Here is a 26704-nt window from a genome sequence, read left to right on the forward strand (position 1 = left end):
AGTACTGTTACTGTATGTGGTGTAGTTTACATCTAGGCTAATAGTGCTGTTACTGTACTGTACGTGGTGTAGTTTACAGCTAGGCTAATAGTACTGTTACTGTACGTGGTGTAGTTTACAGCTAGGCTAATAGTACTGTTACTGTAGTGTACGTGGTGTAGTTTACAGCTAGGCTAATAGTACTGTTACTGTACTGTACATGGTGTAGTTTACAGCTAGGCTAATAGTACTGTTACTGTACTGTACGTGGTGTAGTTTACAGCTAGGCTAATAGTACTGTTACTGTACTGTACGTGGTGTAGTTTACAGCTAGGCTAATAGTACTGTTACTGTACTGTACGTGGTGTAGTTTACAGCTAGGCTAATAGTACTGTTACTGTACGTGGTGTAGTTTACAGCTAGGCGAATAGTACTGTTACTGTACGTGGTGTAGTTTACAGCTAGGCTAATAGTGCTGTTACTGTACTGTACGTGGTGTAGTTTACAGCTAGGCTAATAGTACTGTTACTGTACGTGGTGTAGTTTACAGCTAGGCTAATAGTGCTGTTACTGTACTGTACGTGGTGTAGTTTACAGCTAGGCTAATAGTACTGTTACTGTACGTGGTGTAGTTTACAGCTAGGCTAATAGTACTGTTACTGTAGTGTACATGGTGTAGTTTACAGCTAGGCTAATAGTACTGTTACTGTACTGTACGTGGTGTAGTTTACAGCTAGGCTAATAGTACTGTTACTGTACTGTACGTGGTGTAATTTACAGCTAGGCTAATAGTACTGTTACTGTACGTGGTGTAGTTTACAGCTAGGCTAATAGTACTGTTACTGTACTGTATGTGGTGTAGTTTACAGCTAGGCTAATAGTGCTGTTACTGTACTGTACGTGGTGTAGTTTACAGCTAGGCTAATAGTACTGTTACTGTACGTGGTGTAGTTTACAGCTAGGCTAATAGTGCTGTTACTGTACTGTACGTGGTGTAGTTTACAGCTAGGCTAATAGTACTGTTCTGTACTGTACGTGGTGTAGTTTACAGCTAGGCTAATAGTACTGTTACTGTACTGTACAATGTGAGAGGACTTCATAGTCACACTCAGAAATCACAATCAGCACTGTCCACCTGGATAAACATGTAGTTTGATGTTCTGCTTTGCCCTGTCCAGACTGATGTTCTGAAACCATAACACAATGATGAGGTAGCTAGACAAGGAGACCACCCTAGCCTGCAGTTAACACCCCAATGGTGTCAGAACAGTTAGAGGCCTGGCCCCTCGTATGGTTCTCTGTCATTTCCACATCTACAATATTGACCTGTTTCACTCAGCAGGGCTCCAACATACACACACTGAACTATGCTGTCCTTGGCTGCAATGGAATCCAGATGGTTTTGATTGGCAGGGACCTGAACACTCCTCAGTCTGGTTCTCTCTCCTTTTCTCCTTTTTAACCCATCCAAGTAGCGGCATGTGGTAGAGATACTGGTGGTTTGATCTCTGGTAGTAAGTCACTGAGAGGAGGAGGGGGAGAGGCTGAGAGGAGGGGGAGGAGAGGCTGAGAGGAGGGGGAGGAGAGACTGAGGAGGAGGGGGAGAGGCTGAGAGGAGGAGAGGCTGAGAGGAGGAGGTGGAGAGGCTGAGAGGAGGAGGAGGGGGAGAGGCTGAGAGGAGGAGGAGGGGGAGAGGCTGAGAGGGGGAGAGGCTGAGAGGAGGAGGAGGGGGAGAGGCTGAGAGGAGGAGGAGGGGGAGAGGCTGAGAGGGGGAGAGGCTGAGAGGAGGAGGGGGAGAGACTGAGGAGGAGGGGGAGAGACTGAGAAGGAGGGGGAGAGGCTGAGAGGGGGAGAGGCTGAGGAGGAGGGGGAGAGGCTGTAGTGGACCTGTAGGTTTTACCTTCAACCCTGTTCCTGGAGAGTTACCCTCCTGTAGGTTTTAACTCCAACCCTGTTCCTGGAGAGATAGTCTTCTGTAGGTTTTAACTCCAACCCTGTTCCTGGAGAGATACCTTCCTGTAGGTTTTAACTCCAACCCTGTTCCTGGAGAGATACCTTCCTGTAGGTTTTAACTCCAACCCTGTTCCTGGAGAGATACCCTCCTGTAGGTTTTAACTCGAACCCTGATCCTGGAGAGATACCTTCCTGTAGGTTTTAACTCCAACCCTGTTCCTGGAGAGATACCTTCCTGTAGGTTTTAACTCCAACCCTGTTCCTGGAGAGATACCCTCCTGTAGGTTTTAACTCCAACCCTGTTCCTGGAGAGATAGCCTCCTCTAGGTTTGAACTCCAACCCTGTTCCCAGCCTTCTGTAGGTTAACTCCAACCCTGTTCCTGGAGAGATAGTCTTCTGTAGGTTAACTCCAACCCTGTTCCTGGAGAGATAGCCTTCTGTAGGTTTTAACTCCAACCCTGTTCCTGGAGAGATAGTCTTCTGTAGGTTTTAACTCCAACCCTGTTCCTGGAGAGATAGCCTCCTCTAGGTTTGAACTCCAACTCTGTTCCTAGCCAGCTGTAGGGGGTAAGAGGTTCAGGAATCTATTTTTATGTTCCCCCAGCGCCCAGTTTGTTATTCTGCCCTGACCTACTTACAGGTCCACTGAGAGACTGGTTGAGAGTCCCAAACGGTACCCTGTTCCCTATATAGTGTACTACTTTTAAACAGAGCCCTATGGACCCTGTTCAAAAGTAGTGCACTATATAGGGGAATTGAGTGCCATTTGGACCTCAAGCAGAAAGGTTTAGACCAGAGGAGTGAACATCCTATTATTGAAGCCCTTTTCATGGTGTCTTTCACTCTGTCTCTGCTTCTCTATAAAGGCACTGTGAGGCTGTGACACAGATCTACCTCCATTTTAGGTTAGTTAAGCAGAAATGACCCCAACACCTAATCTGATAGTGAGGTGGTAGATGCTCAGCCTGCCCTATGGCCCTGCTCAGGTACCTACACACAGACAGTTTATAGATGTCATCTCAGACAGATCTAGCTCAGAGAGGCCCAGCTCAGGTATCTACACACAGACAGTTTGTAGAAGTCATCTCAGACAGATCTAGCTCAGAGAGGCCCAGCTCAGGTACCTACACACAGACAGTTTGTAGAAGTCATCTCAGACAGATCTAGCTCAGAGAGGCCCAGCTCAGGTACCTACACACAGACAGTTTGTAGAAGTCATCTCAGACAGATCTAGCTCAGAGAGGCCCAGCTCAGGTACCTTACACACAGACAGTTTGTAGAAGTCATCTCAGACAGATCTAGCTCAGAGAGGCCCAGCTCAGGTACCTTACACACAGACAGTTTGTAGAAGTCATCTCAGACAGATCTAGCTCAGAGAGGCCCAGCTCAGGTACCTTACACACAGACAGTTTGTAGAAGTCATCTCAGACAGATCTAGCTCAGAGAGGCCCTGCTCAGGTACCTACACACAGACAGTTTGTAGAAGTCATCTCAGACAGATCTAGCTCAGAGAGGCCCAGCTCAGGTACCTTACACACAGACAGTTTGTAGAAGTCATCTCAGACAGATCTAGCTCAGAGAGGCCCAGCTCAGGTACCTTACACACAGACAGTTTGTAGAAGTCATCTCAGACAGATCTAGCTCAGAGAGGCCCAGCTCAGGTACCTACACACAGACAGTTTGTAGAAGTCATCTCAGACAGATCTAGCTCAGAGAGGCCCAGCTCAGGTACCTACACACAGACAGTTTGTAGAAGTCATCTCAGACAGATCTAGCTCAGAGAGGCCCAGCTCCTAACCTCTCATCAGCAGCAGATATTCAGATATTTATAATGGCAAAGGGGGAGACCTAGTCAACTGAATGGCTTCAACTGAAATGCGTCTTCCTCATTTAACCCTCTGAATCAGAGAGGTTTGGGGGGCTGCCTTAATCCACATCCACGTCTTCAGCGCCCGGGGAACAATGGGTGGGCACAGTTAACTGCCTGGTTCAGAAGAACAGTGGGTGAACTGCCTGGTTCAGGGGAACAGTGGGTGAACTGCCTGGTTCAGGGGAACAGTGGGTGAACTGCCTGGTTCAGGGGAACAGTGGGTGAACTGCCTGGTTCAGGGGAACAGTGGGTGAACTGCCTGGTTCAGGGGAACAGTGGGTGAACTGCTTGGTTCAGGGGAACAGTGGGTTAACTACCTTGCTCAGGGGAACAGTGGGTTAACTGCCTTGTTCAGGGGCTGAAGGACAGATTTTTACCTTGTCAGCTCAGGGATTGGATCCAGCAACCTTTGGGTTACTAGGTGTCCCCTTTCCCAGTAATATTGATTAATATTTAGCCCAAACTGTGACTGAATGAGTTGACCTGAAGGTAACCCAGAATGAACATTTTGTGTAATTTGGTCAGATTACATCGTCAATCCTCAAGAGATTAACCTGCAGGTAACCCAGAATGAACATTTTGTGTAATTTGGTCAGATTACATCGTCAATCCACAAGAGATTAACCTGAAGGTAACCCAGAATTAACATTTTGTGTAATTTGGTCAGATTACATCGTCAATCCTCAAGAGATTAACCTGAAGGTAGTCTTTATGGATACTGCTGTTATTTGTTTTGAGTGAGATATGAGGGGATGTGCTGTACACACACACACACACACACACACACACACACACACACACACACACACACACAACTGGTCTCTGCTGAATCACACACACTACTAGTACACACACATGCCTGGTCTCTGCTCCAGTGTGTGTGTGTGTGTGTGTGTTCTAGAGAGTTAACACAGAACCCTTGGCAAGTAGCAAGACTCCTCAACATAACAGGAGATGTTTTTGGGAACGCTCCTCGTGAACCGTACAGGTTTTTCTGGCTAGTCTAGTTTCCATGTAAACTGAGTAACAATTTTCCTGTATAGTTATCTGGATGACGCTGTGGAACATTGGTGTGTGTGTGTGTGTGTGTGTGTGTGTGTGTGTGTGTGTGTGTGTGTGTGATTGCTTGGCCCATGCAGTGTTGTCACTAAGGAGTAGCTAGGTCTAATCTTACTGTGATTATAGTAACTAACCAGCAGCTTTAGACAACTCCAAAACAGCTGAGGAGGTTGTTGTTGACTGGCTGTACCAGAGCCATGATAGTCTACATACAGACTGGTTGTACCAGAGCCATGATAGTCTACATACAGGCTGGTTGTACCAGAGCCATGATAGTCTACATACAGGCTGGCTGTACCAGAGCCATGATAGTCTACATACAGACTGGTTGTACCAGAGCCATGACAGTCTACATACAGACAAGTGAATAATGACTGGTTGTACCAGAGCCATGACAGTCTACATACAGACTGGTTGTACCAGAGCCATGATAGTCTACATACAGACTGGTTGTACCAGAGCCATGATAGTCTACATACAGACTGGTTGTACCAGAGCCATGACAGTCTACATACAGACTGGTTGTACCAGAGCCATGATAGTCTACATACAGGCTGGTTGTACCAGAGCCATGATAGTCTACATACAGGCTGGCTGTACCAGAGCCATGATAGTCTACATACAGACTGGTTGTACCAGAGCCATGACAGTCTACATACAGACAAGTGAATAATGACTGGTTGTACCAGAGCCATGACAGTCTACATACAGACTGGTTGTACCAGAGCCATGATAGTCTACATACAGACTGGTTGTACCAGAGCCATGATAGTCTACATACAGACTGGTTGTACCAGAGCCATGACAGTCTACATACAGACTGGTTGTACCAGAGCCATGATAGTCTACATACAGACTGGTTGTACCAGAGCCATGACAGTCTACATACAGACTGGTTGTACCAGAGCCATGATAGTCTACATACAGACTGGTTGTACCAGAGCCATGACAGTCTACATACAGACTGGTTGTACCAGAGCCATGATAGTCTACATACAGACTGGTTGTACCAGAGCCATGACAGTCTACATACAGACTGGTTGTACCAGAGCCATGATAGTCTACATACAGACTGGTTGTACCAGAGCCATGATAGTCTACATACAGACTGGTTGTACCAGAGCCATGACAGTCTACATACAGGCTGGTTGTACCAGAGCCATGACAGTCTACATACAGGCTGGTTGTACCAGAGCCATGACAGTCTACATACAGGCTGGTTGTACCAGAGCCATGATAGTCTACATACAGACTGGTTGTACCAGAGCCATGACAGTCTACATACAGACTGGTTGTACCAGAGCCATGATAGTCTACATACAGACTGGTTGTACCAGAGCCATGATAGTCTACATACAGGCTGGTTGTACCAGAGCCATGACAGTCTACATACAGGCTGGTTGTACCAGAGCCATGACAGTCTACATACAGACTGGCTGTACCAGAGCCATGATAGTCTACATACAGACTGGTTGTACCAGAGCCATGACAGTCTACATACAGGCTGGTTGTACCAGAGCCATGACAGTCTACATACAGACTGGTTGTACCAGAGCCATGACAGTCTACATACAGGAAAGTGGTTGGGGATTTTAGTTTATGTTTTGATTAATCCAGCAGGAGTGAAAACCAACATGCAACACAGACATCACGTTCTGAGCAGACTAAAAACACAAACATTGAATTATGACGTTTAATCTCCTTTTTTAAAGCAACCGTATAATTTCTGGATGGAAGGGGGCTTAGCTAGAGAGAACAGGCAATGACCTGAAATACTGGGAATCACATTCAGATTCAGCCCAGCTAGCCTAACTCCTCAACGATCCGTATTTTCTGTCTCGCTGTCTCTCAACACTCCTTCAGCGAGGACCTCATAAAATGACAAACCCTTCAGTAAAAACACTCATCACAGAATAAGTGAAAAGCCTTCTGCTCGCGGACCGGAGTGTCCAATCAGTGTGTGTGAATTCCTGTTCATCTATGTGAATGTGTGGGACAGTGTGAGAGAGTGTTTGAGTGTGTTAATGGAGCTACAGACTACAGGCTGAAGTCCTCCTCTGTCTGACAACGCATGATATAAATATTAGCTATCTGTCTTGCATTTATGAGGCCAGTAAACATCTTCCTCACACACCAGGAACGTATTTCTCCCAACGTTATAATGAAACGGTGCCTCTCGGCCCCCAAACACACGTTTTCTGGAGACTTGTGGGACGAGTGCTGATGATGTCACACACTTTATGCGCTTTCGGTAAACAGATGGCGTCCAGACTGAGGAGAAATGCTCACACAATGCATCCCAGACCACCCCCCCTGAAGTGGTCAGACAGATCCTCACACAATGCATCCCAGACCACCCCCCCTGAAGTGGTCAGACAGATCCTCACACAATGCATCCCAGACCACCCCCCCTGAAGTGGTCAGACAGATCCTCACACAATGCATCCCAGACCACCCCCCCTGAAGTGGTCAGACAGATCCTCACACAATGCATCCCAGACCACCCCCCCTGAAGTGGTCAGACAGATCCTCACACAATGCATCCCAGACCACCCCCCCTGAAGTGGTCAGACAGATCCTCACACAATGCATCCCAGACCACCCCCCCTGAAGTGGTCAGACAGATCCTCACACAATGCATCCCAGACCACCCCCCCTGAAGTGGTCGGACAGATCCTCACACAATGCATCCCAGACCACCCCCCCTGAAGTGGTCAGACAGATCCTCACACAATGCATCCCAGACCACCCCCCCTGAAGTGGTCAGACAGATCCTCACACAATGCATCCCAGACCACCCCCCCTGAAGTGGTCAGACAGATCTGAACACAATCACACCACAGTGACTTTTGTGCATCGAGACCAGTCTTTTCAATGTGATCTTCGTATTCAGATAGGAGAAGTCGCATGTAAGTGTCAAGTGTAGACACGACCAGAGAGACCTCTGTGATCTCAGTTTAAGATGCTACAGTCTCTCTTGTTCTATTAGCTCTGCTGGTTCACTGTGTGATGCTACAGTCTCTCTTGTTCTATTAGCTCTGCTGGCTCACTGTGTGATGCTACAGTCTCTCTTGTTCTATTAGCTCTGCTGGTTCACTGTGTGATGCTACAGTCTCTCTTGTTCTATTAGCTCTGCTGGCTCACTGTGTGATGCTACAGTCTCTCTTGTTCTATTAGCTCTACTGGCTCACTGTGATGCTACAGTCTGTCTTGTTCTATTAGCCATGTTGGTAACTGTGTGATGCTACAGTCTCTCTTGTTCTATTAGCTCTGCTGGCTCACTGTGATGCTACAGTCTCTCTTGTTCTATTAGCCCTGCTGGCTCACTGTGATGCTACAGTCTCTCTTGTTCTATTAGCCCTGCTGGCTCACTGTGATGCCATAGTCTCTCTTGTTCTATTAGCCATGCTGGCTCACTGTGTGATGCTACAGTCTCTCTTGTTCTATTAGCCCTGCTGGCTCACTGTGTGATGCTACAGTCTCTCTTGTTCTATTAGCTCTGCTGGCTCACTGTGATGCTACAGTCTCTCTTGTTCTATTAGCCCTGCTGGCTCACTGTGTGATGCTACAGTCTCTCTTGTTCTATTAGCTCTGCTGGCTCACTGTGATGCTACAGTCTCTCTTGTTCTATTAGCCCTGCTGGCTCACTGTGATGCTACAGTCTCTCTTGTTCTATTAGCTCTGCTGGCTCACTGTGATGCTACAGTCTCTCTTGTTATATTAGCCCTGCTGGCTCACTGTGATAATACAGTCTCTCTTGTTCTATTAGCCTTGCTGGCTCACTGTGTGATGCTACAGTCTCTCTTGTTCTATTAGCCTTGCTGGCTCACTGTGTGATGCTACAGTCTCTCTTGTTCTATTAGCTCTGCTGGCTCACTGTGATGCTACAGTCTCTCTTGTTCTATTAGCTCTGCTGGCTCACTGTGATGCTACAGTCTCGCTTGTTCTATTGGTGGCTGGCTCACTGTGTGGCATGATAGATATAAACAGCTCTGTTCTGTTTATTCCTCCTGAACAGGATGCCAGGTGCCGTCTGGGGACTAGGTGTCGACCTCATATGTCATCACTACAGATCACTGTGATCTGATTCTCTAGCGTCAGTCTATCTACCTCTCAAAGCTCGGTTCTTAAGCCGCAAAGACATGGAAGCTGTGTGTTTTGAAGTGGAGGATCTGCTTTTGATGTCGTTGCCAGGTGCGCGCACACACACACACACACACCACAGACACACACACCACACACACACACACACACACCACACACACACACACACACACAGAGAAATAGAGCAGAAGGATTGGACTGGGAGGAGCATCCTAGCAACAGTGTAATCAGTCAGGAATGAGACTTCTCTTTAAGAAAAACAGACATTTCCTCTTAGCTATAAATAGTCTCTGTGAGAAATAGTATTTATATTCTAGGAACACCACTTTCCTCCTGGACCACGACAGTTCTATGGAGGGGAACCAACTGCCGTCAGACCTGGGAAATAACGTTTGTTTTCTTCGCTTGACTACGCTTGCCTGGTGGGATATAATAGTCCCAGAAGTGCCAACCCCTTACACCGCCCATCTAGCACACGATGCCAGGCTCAATCAAACGCTGAAGGTGGAAAAAGACTCATCACAGAATGTGTGTGTGCTGAATGAGATGTGGTGTAACACACACCCAGCTATTGTGCAGAGCCAGAAGACAAAAACAAGAAGGCCCCACCCAGAAACATCTGCTCATCAAATAAAGACTTGAAATGTCCAAGTGTACTTAAAAACATCGTAGTGTACTTAAAAACATCGTAGTGTACTTAAAAACATCGTAGTGTACTTAAAACATCGTAGTGTACTTAAAACGTCCAAGTGTACTTGAAACCCTAGAGCAGGGTTTCCCAAACTCAACACTGTCAGATGGAAAGAGAACTGTTCAACACTGTCAGATGGAAAGAGAACTGTTCAACACTGTCAGATGGAAAGAGAACTGTTCAACTCTGTCAGATGGAAAGAGAACTGTTCAACACTGTCAGATGGAAAGAGAACTGTTCAACACTGTCAGATGGAAAGCTGTTCAACACTGTCAGATGGAAAGAGAACTGTTCAACACTGTCAGATGGAAAGAGAACTGTTCAACACTGTCAGATGGAAAGAGAACTGTTCAACACTGTCAGATGGAAAGAGAACTGTTCAACACTGTCAGATGGAAAGAGAACTGTTCAACACTGTCAGATGGAAAGCTGTTCAACACTGTCAGATGGAAAGAGAACTGTTCAACACTGTCAGATGGAAAGAGAACTGTTCAACACTGTCAGATGGAAAGAGAACTGTTCAACACTGTCAGATGGAAAGAGAACTGTTCAACACTGTCAGATGGAAAGAGAACTGTTCAACACTGTCAGATGGAAAGAGCAAACTGTTTGAGAGAGAGACTGACTCCCCTTCACATAACAGCCCACCTGTTTAGAGAGAGAGACTGACTCCCCTTCACATAACAGCCCATCTGTTTAGAGAGAGAGACTGACTCCCCTTCACATAACAGCCCATCTGTTTAGAGAGAGAGACTGACTCCCCTTCACATAACAGCCCATCTGTTTAGAGAGAGAGAGAGAGACTGACTCCCCTTCACATAACAGCCCATCTGTTTAGAGAGAGAGAGAGAGAGAGAGAGAGAGAGAGACTGACTCCCCTTCACATAACAGCCCATCTGTTTAGAGAGAGAGAGAGAGAGAGAGAGAGAGAGAGAGACTGACTCCCCTTCACATAACAGCCCATCTGTTTAGAGAGAGAGACTGACTTAACTCCCCTTCACATAACAGCCCATCTGTTTAGAGAGAGAGACTGACTTAACTCCCCTCAGTCTGAGCTCTGACCAGACCAGCTCCTCTGCTGACCGCTCTGTGTGTCTGGTATTGAATATGAATAGGATGGTGGCAGCAACACAGCACCGCCAGCTTCCTAATTAGCTTCTCTACTTCGTGTGTGTGTGTATATGTCGCGGGAGCCAAGGTACTGTCAAGAGAGACTGCCTGTTCCTCTCAAAGGCTCGCCCCACTATTAATGAGGTGTGTGGTGTGTGTGTGTGTGATGTCACAGAGCATGACACACCTGCCCAGCAGGTAGAGGCTTTAAAAGCTATGCGGAGCAACACAGACTCCTCATTGACTGATCTCTCTCTCTCTCTCGTTCTCTCCGTTTTACAGCCTAAAATGCCCCAGCTGGTGACCTCTGACATGTAAATGGCGTCCAAAGTCAGAGATGCTGTGGTGTGGTACCAGAAGAAGGTAAGAATCCTCTTGTTTCTCTTGTATTTACCTTTGATGGCTTGATTCCTTCCAACAGGATCCCGTGTCTATTTTACCTCAGAGGAGTGGAGAGAGAGAAAATAAACACTGTTAACAGACAGACAGACAGTTTTGATAGGTTTACCTGCTGTTAACAGACTGACAGACAGTTGGTGGTTTTGATAGGGTTACCTGCTGTTAATAGACTGACAGACAGTTGGTGGTTTTGATAGGGTTACCTGCTGTTAATAGACTGACAGACAGTTGGTGGTTTTGATAGGGTTACCTGCTGTTAATAGACTGACAGACAGTTGGTGGTTTTGATAGGGGTTACCTGCTGTTAATAGACTGACAGACAGTTGGTGGTTTTGATAGGGGTTACCTGCTGTTAATAGACTGACAGACAGTTGGTGGTTTTGATAGGGGTTACCTGCTGTTAATAGACTGACAGACAGTTGGTGGTTTTGATAGGGTTACCTGCCGTTTCAGTTTGAGTTTAGACCAGTGTCATTTTATGACTGTTTTAATACCGGAGTCATCAAGTCATTTTTTTTTAGCTGTAGGCTTTGTAACCAAGCAACACACAGTAAGCCTGTCCTTATGCTGAGGTCTGTGGCCAGCACTGATGTAACAGATCCCTGGTACTGGGCGGACAGACACACAGACACACAGATGGAGGCTATTATTAATGTTGTTGTTGTACCTCTCTGTGTCCTGCCTGCGTCCTTCACTGTGGCTGGCCCGACCGCTCAGTACCGTCTACATTACATCATAGACCACAGCCAGGGTCTCAGTAGGCTGGAAACACAACCGGTTTTATTCTGGTCAAGAAACATATTTATTAGTGTTTTAGTTGATTGATACAGTAATACTCTAATTATTTGTATGCATAACTTCTTCTATTCAGGCTAGATGATTAAGGTATGCTGTTGTCTGTTACTGGTTAGGGATGAAATGGGAAGGCCTGTATGAGTCTATTGGTCTTTTTTCAATGAAGTAAAGAGCAGTGAAAGAGCCAGGCAATATTCACCTGCTGGTGTAACGGCTCCCTAATGTTCGCCTGTCAGCCTCCCCATACAGGACCATCATGAAAACTATTCTGAGCAGGGCTGTAGAGTTGATTCAGAGGACGTAGTGTTGATTCAGAGGAGGTAGTGTGTTGATTCAGAGGAGGTAGAGTTGATTCAGAGGAGGTAGAGTTGATTCAGAGGAGGTAGAGTTGATTCAGAGGAGGTAGAGTTGATTCAGAGGAGGTAGAGTTGATTCAGAGGAGGTAGAGTTGATTCAGAGGAGGTAGAGTTGATTCAGAGGAGGTAGTGTGTTGATTCAGAGGACGTAGTGTTGATTCAGAGGAGGTAGTGTTGATTCAGAGGAGGTAGTGTGTTGATTCGGAGGAGGTAGTGTGTTGATTCGGAGGAGGTGGTGCGTTGATTCGGAGGAGGTGGTGCGTTGATTCGGAGGAGGTGGTGCGTTGATTCGGAGGAGGTGGTGCGTTGATTCGGAGGAGGTGGTGCGTTGATTCGGAGGAGGTGGTGCGTTGATTCGGAGGAGGTGGTGCGTTGATTCGGAGGAGGTGGTGCGTTGATTCGGAGGAGGTGGTGCGTTGATTCGGAGGAGGTGGTGCGTTGATTCGGAGGAGGTGGTGCGTTGATTCGGAGGAGGTGGTGCGTTGATTCGGAGGAGGGAGTGCGTTGTTTCGGAGGAGTTTGTGTGTTGATTCGGAGGAGTTCGTGTGTTGATTCAGACTGACAGAACAAGACAGAGAGAGGGACAGGTAGAGAATGATAGAGAGCAGTCAGTCAGTTAGCCAGTCAGGTCCAAACAACTCCTAATGTGTTTGAATGGGAATGACTCAACCCTGCTAGCTGTTAGCAGAACATGTTATGACATGAACCTATAGCCCTCCTCTGAGACAGAGACTCAGCAGAGAGAGAGAGAGACCGTAGGGAGGGAGAGCGAAACGGAGAGACATAGAGAAGGAAAAGAGAAATGGTTAGAAAGTAAGGAGAAAGACGGAGACACGTGGAGAGAGAGAGAGAGAGAGAGCAATGTCTCTATCGATCTCTACCTCTGTCTTTCTCCTTATTACTTTCCATTGATCTGTCTTTCTATCCATTTCTCTTCACCTTCTCTTATCCCTCTCTGTTATTCTCTCTCTTTCTCTCTCTCTCTCTCCCCCCTCGTGGCTTTGTGCCCTTTACAACGAGACGTTTCACTTCCCTCACTGTGGAGAGGTTTATGGGAAGAGGACTGCTCCTAGGAGAGTGGCTCGCAGGAGCCCATCTCCTGTTTCTGTAGCATGACACAGCTTGATACAGGTGCACCCCCTGGACAGGCCGCTAGTCTGTTCCAATACCATCGACCTGTATCTTAATCTTGTGTTTTCTTAGCTCCTTCATAGCTACTTTGCGCTTCACAATAAACGTGCACTCCTGGAATTGAATGTGTTTAGAACAGGCTTCTAATGGCACAAATGTCTGATTCATTCTGAGTCGATCTCTTCCAGTCAGACACCTAGAGGGGAAACATCCTTGTCAGGCGTTGGGCTATTACGGGGGTGATGCAGTATATCTGGTCAGATGTTGGGCTATTACGGGGTGATACGGTATATCTGGTCAGGTGTTGGGCTATAACGAGGGTGATACAGTATATCTGGTCAGGTGTTGGGCTATTACGGGGGTGATACAGTATATCTGGTCAGGTGTTGGGCTATAACGGGGGTGATACAGTATATTTGGTCAGGTGTTGGACTATTACGGGGGTGATACAGTATATCTGGTCAGGTGTTGGGCTATTACGGGGTGATACAGTATATCTGGTCAGGTGTTGGGCTATAACGAGGGTGATATATATGGTTAGGAGTTGGGCTATAACGGGGGTGATACAGTATATCTGGTCAGGTGTTGGGCTATAACGAGGGTGATATATCTGGTTAGGAGTTGGGCTATTACGGGGGTGATACAGTATATCTGGTCAGGTGTTGGGCTATAACGAGGGTGATATATATGGTTAGGAGTTGGGCTATTACGGGGGTGATACAGTATATCTGGTCAGGTGTTGGGCTATTACGGGGGTGATACAGTATATCTGGTCAGGTGTTGGGCTATTACGGGGTGATACGGTATATCTGGTCAGGTGTTGGGCTATAACGAGGGTGATACAGTATATCTGGTCAGGTGTTGTTCTATTACGGGGGTGATACAGTATATCTGGTCAGGTGTTGGGCTATAACGGGGGTGATACAGTATATCTGGTCAGGTGTTGGGCTATTACGGGGGTGATACAGTATATCTGGTCAGGTGTTGGGCTATTACGGGGTGATACAGTATATCTGGTCAGGTGTTGGGCTATAACGAGGGTGATATATATGGTTAGGAGTTGGGCTATAACGGGGGTGATACAGTATATCTGGTCAGGTGTTGGGCTATAACGAGGGTGATATATCTGGTTAGGAGTTGGGCTATAACGAGGGTGATGCAGTATATCTGGTCAGGTGTTGGGCTATAACAAGGGTGAAATATCTGGTTAGGAGTTGGGCTAGACCGGGGGTGATATGATATACACGGAGTATACCAAATATTAAAAACATGTTTCTAATAAACCCCCCTCCACAGGGAGGCTGGTCCATGTTGACTCCAATGCTTCCCACAGTTGTGTCAAGTTGGCTGGATGTCCTTTGGGTGGTCGACCAATATTGATATACACAAGAAACTGTTGAGCGTGAAAAACGCAGCAGCGTTGCAGTTCTTGACACAAACCGGTGCGCCTGGCACCTACTACCATACGCTGTTCAAAGGCACTTAATTGTTTAGGTCTTGTCTATTCACCCTCTGAATGGCACATATACACAATCCAAGTCTTAATTGTCTCAAGGCTTAAAACTCCCTTCTTTAACAGTCTCCTCCCCTTCATCTACACTGATTGAAGTGGATTTAACAACTGACGTCAATAAGGGATCATAGATTTCACCTGGATTCACCTGGTCAGTCTGTTCTGGAAAGAGCAGGTGTTCCTAATGTTTTTTATACTCAGTTTATTAGAAGGCTAAGGTGGGAGTGTATATTATGTAATGTGATGGGTGCTGTCCAGACTGTTAAGGGGGAGTGTATGTTATGTTATGTGATGGGTGCTGTCCAGACTGTTAAGGGGGAGTGTATGTTATGTTATGTGATGGGTGCTGTCCAGACTGTTAAGGTGGGAGTGTATGTTATGTTATGTTATGTTATGTGGTGGGTGCTGTCCAGACTGTTAAGGTGGGGTGTATGTTATGTTATGTGATGGGTGCTGTCCACACTGTTAAGGGGGAGTGTATGTTATGTTATGTTATGTTATGTGGTGGGTGCTGTCCAGACTGTTAAGGGGGAGTGTATGTTATGTTATGTGATGGGTGCTGTGCTGTCCAGACTGTTAAGGGGGAGTGTATGTTATGTTATGTGGTGGGTGCTGTCCAGACTGTTAAGGGGGAGTGTATGTTATGTTATGTGGTGGGTGCTGTCCAGACTGTTAAGGGGGAGTGTATGTTATGTTATGTGATGGGTGCTGTCCAGACTGTTAAGGGGGAGTGTATGTTATGTTATGTGATGGGTGCTGTCCAGACTGTTAAGGTGGGAGTGTATGTTATGTTATGTGGTGGGTGCTGTCCAGACTGTTAAGGTGGGGTGTATGTTATGTTATGTGATGGGTGCTGTCCACACTGTTAAGGGGGAGTGTATGTTATGTTATGTTATGTTATGTGGTGGGTGCTGTCCAGACTGTTAAGGGGGAGTGTATGTTATGTTATGTGATGGGTGCTGTCCAGACTGTTAAGGGGGAGTGTATGTTATGTTATGTGATGGGTGCTGTCCAGACTGTTAAGGTGGCAGTGTATGTTATGTTATGTTATGTGGTGGGTGCTGTCCAGACTGTTAAGGTGGGGTGTATGTTATGTTATGTGATGGGTGCTGTCCACACTGTTAAGGGGGAGTGTATGTCATGTGGTGGGTGCTGTCCAGACTGTTAAGGGGGAGTGTATGTTATGTTATGTTATGTTATGTTATGTAATGTGATGGGTGCTGTCCAGACTGTTAAGGGGGAGTGTATGTTATGTTATGTGATGGGTGCTGTCCAGACCGGAATGCTGTCTGTCATTCTGTCACTGCAGTGTGATCTCATTAACCCTCACCTGATCTGGGCTATGGATCTGTTCCAAATGGCACCCTACTCCCTACATAGTGCACAACTTTTGACCAGACCCCATAGGGAATAGGGTACCATTTAGGAGTCAACAAAGGACAGTCTGACAGGAGCCAGTCATGTCACACGTCCCAGTCCAGCCTTGCCTGCTTAGGATAGTTGGTTTTATTTAGCCCCAGTCACATGAGCTAGTGAAGTCTATAATAGACTTACATCACTGTACGAGCTGTGATGGAATAAACTGGTGTCTATCCGTCTCTCACACAGGTGCAGAATGGTGTTGCATTGGAACTCATCTGAAATGAATGTGTTTGGGTGTAGGCTGTGTTGTTGTGCTATTGTGGGCCGATGTTGTGACTGAGAGACTGGAGGTCACAGTTTTAGAAAAAGCCCCTTGTTGATTCTGTTCTGTTCCACATCCTGTTTTAACCAGCCATAGGTTGGTAGAATCTAGAATATGTCACTGTGAGCTCTTAGTCCTAAAGTGTGTGTGTGTGTGTGTGTGTGTGTGTGTGTGTGTGTGTGTGTGTGTGTGAGCTGCTATGGGGTGTTTAGTAAGGCGATACTTCCTCCATACCAGATGAGTCAGTGTTCCAGCCGAGTCTCTCTCCATACCAGATGAGTCAGTGTTCCAGCCGAGTCTCTCTCCATACCAGATGTGTCAGTGTTCCAGCCGAGTCTCTCTCCATACCAGATGTGTCAGTGTTCCAGCCGAGTCTCTTTCCATACCAGATGTGTCAGTGTTCCAGCCGAGTCTCTCTCCATACCAGATGTCAGTGTTCCAGCCGAGTCTCTCTCCATACCAGATGTGTCCGTGTTCCAGCCGAGTCTCTCTCCATACCAGATGTTCCAGCCGAGTCTCTCTCCGTACCAGATGTGTCAGTGTTCCAGCCGAGTCTCTCTCCATACCAGATGTGTCAGTGTTCCAGCTGAGTCTCTCTCCATACCAGATGTTCCAGCCGAGTCTCTCTCCATAACAGATGTGTCAGTGTTCCAGCCGAGTCTCTCTCCATACCAGATGTGTCAGTGTTCCAGCCGAGTCTCTCTCCATACCAGATGTGTCCGTGTTTTAGCCGAGTCTCTCTTCATACTAGATGTGTCAGTGTTCCAGCCGAGTCTCTCTCCATACCAGATGTCAGTGTTCCAGCCGAGTCTCTCTCCATACCAGATGTGTCCGTGTTCCAGCCGAGTCTCTCTCCATACCAGATGTTCCAGCCGAGTCTCTCTCCGTACCAGATGTGTCAGTGTTCCAGCCGAGTCTCTCTCCATACCAGATGTGTCAGTGTTCCAGCCGAGTCTCTCTCCATAACAGATGTGTCAGTGTTCCAGCCGAGTCTCTCTCCATACCAGATGTGTCAGTGTTCCAGCCGAGTCTCTCTCCATACCAGATGTTCCAGCCGAGTCTCTCTCCATAACAGATGTGTCAGTGTTCCAGCCGAGTCTCTCTCCATACCAGATGTGTCAGTGTTCCAGCCGAGTCTCTCTCCATACCAGATGTGTCCGTGTTTTAGCCGAGTCTCTCTTCATACCAGATGTGTCAGTGTTCCAGCCGAGTCTCTTTCCATACCAGATGTGTCAGTGTTCCAGCCGAGTCTCTCTCCATACCAGATGTCAGTGTTCCAGCCGAGTCTCTCTCCATACCAGATGTGTCCGTGTTCCAGCCGAGTCTCTCTCCATACCAGATGTTCCAGCCGAGTCTCTCTCCGTACCAGATGTGTCAGTGTTCCAGCCGAGTCTCTCTCCATACCAGATGTGTCAGTGTTCCAGCCGAGTCTCTCTCCATACCAGATGTGTCAGTGTTCCAGCCGAGTCTCTCTCCATACCAGATGTGTCAGTGTTCCAGCCGAGTCTCTCTCCATACCAGATGTGTCCGTGTTCCAGCCGAGTCTCTCTTCATACCAGATGTTTCAGTGTTCCAGCCGAGTCTCTCTCCATACCAGATGTGTCAGTGTTCCAGCCGAGTCTCTCTCCATACCAGATGTTCCAGCAGAGTCTCTCTCCATACCAGATGTGTCAGTGTTCCAGCCGAGTCTCTCTCCATACCAGATGTTCCAGCCGAGTCTCTCTCCATACCAGATGTGTCAGTGTTCCAGCCGAGTCTCTCCATACCAGATGTTCCAGCCGAGTCTCTCTCCATACCAGATGTGTCAGTGTTCCAGCCGAGTCTCTCTCCATACCAGATGTGTCAGTGTTCCAGCCGAGTCTCTCTCCATACCAGATGTTCCAGCCGAGTCTCTCTCCATACCAGATGTGTCAGTGTTCCAGCCGAGTCTCTCTCCATACCAGATGTGTCAGTGTTCCAGCCAAGTCTTTCTCCATACCAGATGTGTCAGAGTTCCAGCCGAGTCTCTCTCATACCAGATGTGTCAGTGTTCCAGCCGAGTCTCTCTCCATACCAGATGTTCCAGCCGAGTCTCTCTCCATACCAGATGTGTCAGTGTTCCAGCCGAGTCTCTCTCCATACCAGATGTGTCAGTGTTCCAGCCGAGTCTCTCTCCATACCAGATGTGTCAGTGTTCCAGCCGAGTCTCTCTCCATACCAGATGTGTCAGTGTTCCAGCCGAGTCTCTCTCCATACCAGATGAGTCAGTGTTCCAGCCGAGTCTCTCTCCATACCAGATGTGTCAGTGTTCCAGCCGAGTCTCTCTCCATACCAGATGTGTCAGTGTTCCAGCCGAGTCTCTCTCCGTACCAGATGTTCCAGCCGAGTCTCTCTCCATACCAGATGTGTCAGTGTTCCAGCCGAGTCTCTCTCCATACCAGATGTGTCAGTGTTCCAGCCGAGTCTCTCTCCATACCAGATGAGTCAGTGTTCCAGCCGAGTCTCTCTCCATACCAGATGTGTCAGTGTTCCAGCCGAGTCTCTCTCCATACCAGATGTGTCAGTGTTCCAGCCGATTCTCTCTCCGTACCAGATGTTCCAGCCGAGTCTCTCTCCATACCAGATGTGTCAGTGTTCCAGCCGAGTCTCTCTCCATACCAGATGTGTCAGTGTTCCAGCTGAGTCTCTCTCCATACCAGATGTGTCAGTGTTCCAGCCGAGTCTCTCTCCATACTAGATGTGTCAGTGTTCCAGCCGAGTCTCTCTCCATACCAGATGTGTCAGTGTTCCAGCCGAGTCTCTCTCCATACCAGATGTGTCAGTGTTCCAGCCGAGTCTCTCTCCATACCAGATGTGTCAGTGTTCCAGCCGAGTCTCTCTCCATACCAGATGTGTCAGTTTTCCAGCCGAGTCTCTCTCCATACCAGATGTGTCAGTGTTCCAGCCAAGTCTCTCTCCATACCAGATGTTCCAGCCGAGTCTCTCTCCATACCAGATGTTCCAGCCGAGTCTCTCTCCATACCAGATGTGTCAGTGTTCCAGCCGAGTCTCTCTCCATACCAGATGTGTCAGTGTTCCAGCCGAGTCTCTCTCCATACCAGATGTGTCAGTGTTCCAGCCGAGTCTCTCTCCATACCAGATGTGTCAGTGTTCCAGCCGAGTCTCTCTCCATACCAGATGAGTCTCTGGCTCCTTCTGCTGCAGCACAAACAGACTTTTTCTTCTGGATGGAAAATGTTTTACCTCAGACGTAAAGCACTGCAGGGTGTAGCCAGCTAGGGTGTGACTTACAACTCTGTGGTTGTAGGAAAACATTCCTACGCCATTGCCCCACATACAGCCTTATTCTAAAATGGATGAAATAGTTCTTTCCCCTCATCAGTCTACACACAGTACGCCATAATGACAAAGCAAAAACAGGTTTTTAGACATGTTTGTACATTTAAAATATATATTTTTTAAATATCACATTTCCAGAAGTATTCAGACCCTTTACTCAGTACTTTGTTGAAGCATCTTTGGCAGTGATTACAGCCTCAAGTCTTCTTGGGTATGATGCTACAAACCTTGCACAACTGCATTTGTAGAGTTTCTCGCATTCTTCTCTGCAGATCCTCTCCAGCTCTGTCAGGTTGGATGGGAAGTGTCGCTGCACAGCTATTTTCAGGTCTCTCCAGAGATGTTAGATCGGGTTCAAGTCAGGGCTCTGACTGGGCCACTCAAGGACATTGAGACTTGTCCCGAAGCCACTCCTGCGTTGTCTTGGCTGTGTGCTTAGGGTCGTTTGTCCTGTTGAAAGGTCAACCTTCTCCCCAGTCTGAGGTCCTGAGTGATCCGGAGCAGGTTTTCATCAAGGATCTCTCTGTACTTTGCTCCGTTCATCTTTCCCTTGATCCTGACTAGTCTCCCAGTTCCTGCCACTGGTACCCTTCCTCAGATCTGTGCCTCAACACAATCCTGTCTCGGAGCTCTACGGATAATTCCTTCGACCTCATGTCTTGGTTTTTACTCTGACATGCACTTTCAACTCTGGGACCTTATATAGACAGGTGTGCACATCAATTGAATTCACCACATGTGGATTCCAATCAAGTTGTAGAAACATCTCAAGATTGATCAATGGAAACAGGATGCATCGGAGCTCAATTTCGAGTCTCATATAAGATATTTGTTTTTTTATTTTAATACATTTGCTAAAATTTGTAAAAACCTGTTTTCGCCTTGTCGTTATGGGTTATTGTGTGTAGATTGATGTAACGTAACAAAATGTGGGAAAAGTTCTCCCTGGACTTGCCCCCAACCGCAAATCTGTCTAGCATCGGATTACCAACCTTAACCTGAACCATTAGAAACTAACTTAACCACAGATCTAGGATCAGGTTACCTTAACCTGAACCATTAGAAACTAATTTAACCACAGATCTAGGATCAGGTTACCTGAACCTGAACCATTAGAAACTAACTTAACCACAGATCTAGGATCAGGTTTGCCCAATGTTAACCTTAGGGGTTTTGTCTGTCTCAGGTAAGGAAGGGTGTGGTTCTGTTATAGACAGACTCAATCACCACACTGTTTTGTGTTACCGTAGCAACAGAGAAAGGCTGATATTAGTGTTTGTCTTTGTGTTCAGTGTGAGAACGGTGAGAGAAAGGTGTCTTATCCCTTGAGTTAGCGCTGATTGTCTCTGATGTGTTGACATGAACTGTGTTGCCAAGGAGATGGCAACAATGACATCACAGCCCGGATTCACAAAACCTTCTTAAGAAGAAATGTCTTTCGTCCTTCACTATAGACTTATGAAGAAAGTTAAGTCAAGTTGCTATTCCCCAAAAAGGTTCTTGGAAATGGTTGTGCATTATTTCTTATACTTCTCCTTAAGAAAAAAGTTGAGGAGAAATTGGTTTCTTGAAAGTAAAGATGCTGAATTTCTTCTTGTTTTGTACATCTGATCTTCAGTGGAATCACATCACTATGGTTACGCTAGTTTACTGTGAACCTCACCTCAGAGTAGTAGTGACATGCGGGGCCTCAGAGAGATTGTCTGGATGACAACACAACAGCTGCTGTCAGTCAAATTACCTTTTGTTAGAAAAAGGGTGAGAAAATCCCATAAAAAATGACTACCTTGTAACCTGAAAGACGTCGTTGAGACATTCTCCAAAATAACAACGTTCACTCCTTCATCTGTTGTTTGTATTCAAGGAATGTGCCTTGTCTTTAAAACTAGGTCTACTTGTGTGTGTGTGTGTGTGTGTGTGTGTGTGTGTGTGTGTGTGTGTGTGTGTGTGTGTGTCAGAACATAATACTCTCTGTCAGAGAAGGGAAAGGAGGATACCTAGTCAGTTGCTTAACTGAATGCATTCAATCAAAATGAGTCTCCGTCATTTAAGAACACAGAGGTGCTGGTTGGGGAGTCACAATGGACTACAGCACTCTGGACTACAGCACTCTGTTAACACACACATAACACACTGTCTCGTTGACTTTACTAAGGAGGAATCCCCACTGTTTGACACATTACATGTTGTTAGCTGTAGCTGCAGGCTTAGCTCAATGAAACAGACGTTAGCTTTCTTAATGTCTTTTCTGACCTGTGGGAAGAGAGGAGAGGAGACATCGTCCTCCTCCTCCTCCACATTATAACAGACAGAGACATCTCCCTCCTCCTCCTCCTCCTCCACATTATAACAGACAGAGACATCTCCCCCCTCCTCCTCCTCCTCCACAGTATAACAGACAGAGACATCTCCCTCCACCTCCACATTATAACAGACAGACATCTCCCCCCTCCTCCTCCTCCACATTATAACAGACAGAGACATCTCCCCCCTCCTCCTCCTCCACATTATAACAGACAGGGACATCTCCCTCCTCCTCCTCCACATTATAACAGACAGACATCTCCCTCCTCCTCCTCCACATTATAACAGACAGAGACATCTCCCCCCTCCTCCTCCTCCACATTATAACAGACAGGGACATCTCCCTCCTCCTCCTCCACATTATAACAGACAGGGACATCTCCCTCTTCCTCCTCCACATTATAACAGACAGGGACATCTCCCCCCTCCTCCTCCTCCTCCACATTATAACAGACAGACATCTCCCTCCTCCTCCACATTATAACAGACAGGGACATCTCCCTCCTCCTCCACATTATAACAGACAGAGACATCTCCCTCCTCCTCCTCCACATTATAACAGACAGAGACATCTCCCTCCTCCTCCTCCACATTATAACAGACAGGGACATCTCCCCTCCTCCTCCTCCTCCACATTATAACAGACAGAGACATCTCCCCCCTCCTCCTCCTCCACATTATAACAGACAGACATCTCCCCTCCTCCTCCACATTATAACAGACAGGGACATCTCCCTCTTCCTCCTCCACATTATAACAGACAGGGACATCTCCCTCCTCCTCCTCCACATTATAACAGACAGGGACATCTCCCTCCTCCTCCTCCACATTATAACAGACAGGGACATCTCCCTCCTCCTCCTCCACATTATAACAGACAGAGACATCTCCCTCCTCCTCCTCCACATTATAACAGACAGGGACATCTCCCTCCTCCTCCTCCACATTATAACAGACAGAGACATCTCCCTCCTCCTCCTCCACATTATAACAGACAGGGACATCTCCCTCCTCCTCCTCCACATTATAACAGACAGAGACATCTCCCTCCTCCTCCTCCACATTATAACAGACAGGGACATCTCCCTCCTCCTCCTCCACATTATAACAGACAGGGACATCTCCCTCTTCCTCCTCCACATTATAACAGACAGACATCTCCCTCCTCCTCCTCCACATTATAACAGACAGGGACATCTCCCTCCTCCTCCTCCTCCTCCACATTATAACAGACCGAGACATCTCCCTCCTCCTCCTCCTCCTCCTCCACATTATAACAGACAGACATCTCCCTCCTCCTCCTCCACATTATAACAGACAGGGACATCTCCCTCCTCCTCCTCCACATTATAACAGACAGGGACATCTCCCTCCTCCTCCTCCTCCTCCACATTATAACAGACCGAGACATCTCCCTCCTCCTCCTCCTCCTCCTCCACATTATAACAGACAGACATCTCCCTCCTCCTCCTCCACATTATAACAGACAGAGACATCTCCCTCCTCCTCCTCCACATTATAACAGACAGGGACATCTCCCTCCTCCTCCTCCACATTATAACAGACAGAGACATCTCCCTCCTCCTCCTCCTCCTCCTCCACATTATAACAGACAGACATCTCCCTCCTCCTCCTCCACATTATAACAGACAGGGACATCTCCCTCTTCCTCCTCCACATTATAACAGACAGACATCTCCCTCCTCCTCCTCCACATTATAACAGACAGAGACATCTCCCCCCTCCTCCTCCTCTACATTATAACAGACAGAGACATCTCCCTCCTCCTCCTCCACATTATAACAGACAGAGACATCTCCCCCCTCCTCCTCCTCCACATTATAACAGACAGAGACATCTCCCCCCTCCTCCTCCTCCACATTATAACAGACAGACATCTCCCTCCTCCTCCTCCACATTATAACAGACAGAGACATCTCCCTCCTCCTCCTCCACATTATAACAGACAGGGACATCTCCCTCCTCCTCCTCCACATTATAACAGACAGAGACATCTCCCCTCCTCCTCCTCCACATTATAACAGACAGACATCTCCCTCCTCCTCCACTGCAGTGTGGAGACTATTGTTACATAACCTGGCTGCCATGGCAACGTGAGGATCATCCTCCCATCCTCCCTACAGCTCGGTTGTCATGGTGAACCTGGCAGTGCGGCAACGAGGCTCTTATTTTTTTTCTGTCTCTCATTCAGTGTGATGATGTAATAGAGAGGCTGTTCTGAGAACAGATGGATGGTGTTCAGTCCCTACTGCAGGTCATAGATGGGTTGTAATATTTCTGTTTGTTTTGAAGAGGTTCCTACCTTAGTTCTCTTGGTATTACTTCCTTAGTCCTCTTGGTATTACTTCCTTAGGTGTCTTGGTATTACTCCCTTAGCCCTCTTGGTATTACTTCCTTGGTCTTCTTTGTTAGGAAGTAGGATGTAAGATGTTGACCCATATAGTGATTATAGCCTATCACAGGGCAGGAGTATGCCTCCTCTCTCTCTTTTGCCATCTCTCTCTCTCTCTCTCTCTCTCTCTCTCTCTCTCTCTCTGTCTCTCTCTCTGTCTCTGTCTCTGTCTCTGTCTCTGTCTCTGTCTCTGTCTCTCTCTCTCTCTGTCTCTGTCTCTGTCTCTGTCTCTGTCTCTGTCTCTGTCTCTGTCTCTGTCTCTGTCTCTGTCTCTGTCTCTCTCTCTCTCTCTCTCTCTCTCTCTGTCTCTGTCTCTGTCTCTGTCTCTGTCTCTGTCTCTGTCTCTGTCTCTGTCTCTGTCTCTGTCTCTGTCTCTGTCTCTGTCTCTGTCTCTCTCTCTCTCTCTCTCTCTCTCTCTCTCTCTCTCTCTGTCTCTGTCTCTGTCTCTGTCTCTGTCTCTGTCTCTGTCTCTGTCTCTGTCTCTGTCTCTGTCTCTCTCTCTCTCTCTCTCTCTCTCTCTGTCTCTCTCTCTCTCTCTCTCTCTCTCTCTCTGTCTCTGTCTCTGTCTCTGTCTCTGTCTCTGTCTCTGTCTCTCTCTCTCTCTCTCTCTCTCTCTCTGTCTCTCTCTCTCTCTCTCTCTCTCTCTGTCTCTGTCTCTGTCTCTGTCTCTGTCTCTGTCTCTGTCTCTGTCTCTGTCTCTGTCTCTGTCTCTGTCTCTCTCTCTCTCTCTGTCTCTGTCTCTGTCTCTGTCTCTGTCTCTGTCTCTGTCTCTGTCTCTCTCTCTCTGACATCGATATACAGTGTTATAATGATGTGCAAATAGTTCATGTACAAAATGGAAAATGAATATGGGTTGTATTTACAGTGGTGTTTGTTCTTCACTGGTTGCCCTTTTCTTGTGGCAACAGGTCACAAATCTTGCTGCTGTGATTGCACACTGTGGGTTTGTTTTGTAATTCTTTGTGGATCTGTGTAATCTGAGGGAGATATGTGTCTCTAATATGGTCATACATTTGGCAGGAGGTTAGGAAGTGCAGCTCAGTTTCCACCTCATTTTGTGGGCAGTGAGCACATAGCCTGTCTTCTCTTGAGAGCCATGTCTGCCTACGGCGGCCTTTCTCAATAGCAAGGCTATGCTCACTGAGTCTGTACATAGTCAAAGCTTTCCTAATGTTTGGGTCAGTCACAGTGGTCAGGTATTCTGCCACTGTGTACTCTCTGTTTAGGGCCAAATAGCATTCTAGTTTGCTCTGTTTTTTTGTAAATTCTTTCCAATGTGTCAAGTAATTATCTTTTAGTTTTTCTCATGATTTGGTTGGGTCTAATTCTGTTGCTGTCCTGGGGCTCTGTGGGGTCTGTTTGTGAACAGAGACCCAGGACCAGCATGCTTAGGGGACTCTTCTCCAGGTTCATTTCTCTGTAGGTGATGGCTTTGTTATGGAAGGTTTTGGAATCGCTTCCTTTTAGGTGGTTGTAGAATTTAACGGCTCTTTTCTGGATTTTGATAATTAGTGGGTATCGGCCTAATTCTGCTCTGCATGCATTACTTGGTGTTCTACGTTGTACATAGAGGAATGTTTGCAGAATTCTTCATGCAGAGTCTCAATTTGGTGTTTGTCCCATTTTGTGAATTCTTGGATGGTGAGCGGACGCCAGACCTCACAACTTTTGATGGCATAGAATGCCCTTCTTGCCTTGTCTCAGATCGTTCACAGCTTTGTGGAAGTATAGTATTTTTGTGTGCTCTAGGGCAACGGTGTCTAGATGGAATTTGTATTCGTGGTCCTGGCGACTGGACCTTTTTTTGGAACACCATTATTTTGGTCTTACTGAGATTTACTGTCAGGGCCCAGGTCTGGCAGAATTTGTGCAGAATATCTAGGTGCTGCTGTTGGCCCTCCTTGGTTGGTGACAGAAGCACCAGATCGTCAGCAAACAGTAGACATTTGACTTCAGATTCTAGTAGGGTGAGGCCGGGTGCTGCAGACTTTTCTAGTGCCCGCGCCAATTCGTTGATATATATG

At 47.1% G+C, this 26704-nt stretch overlaps 1 protein-coding gene across 32 annotated transcripts in view; it reads left to right on the top strand.

Annotated features, from left to right (window-relative positions):
• LOC149978187 (protein PHTF2-like) overlaps positions 1-26704 on the top strand; it is a 94629-nt gene that overhangs the window by 24981 nt on the left and 42944 nt on the right. For 26 of the 32 annotated variants that reach the window (XM_090201163.1, XM_090201140.1, XM_090201142.1 and 23 more), the window contains exon 2: positions 11050-11130. In XM_090201163.1, the coding sequence (XP_090057289.1) occupies positions 11086-11130 (45 nt within the window). In that variant the 5' untranslated portion in view covers positions 11050-11085. Of the gene's footprint in view, positions 1-8880; positions 9057-11049; positions 11131-26704 lie in introns of all 32 variants that reach the window. The other 6 variants (XM_090201141.1, XM_090201146.1, XM_090201148.1 and 3 more) reach the window with 1 other exon arrangement.

This window comes from Oncorhynchus mykiss, chromosome 15 (genome assembly GCF_057628025.1).
Source record: "Oncorhynchus mykiss isolate SJ-2025 chromosome 15, ASM5762802v1, whole genome shotgun sequence".
Lineage (NCBI taxonomy): Eukaryota > Metazoa > Chordata > Actinopteri > Salmoniformes > Salmonidae > Oncorhynchus > Oncorhynchus mykiss.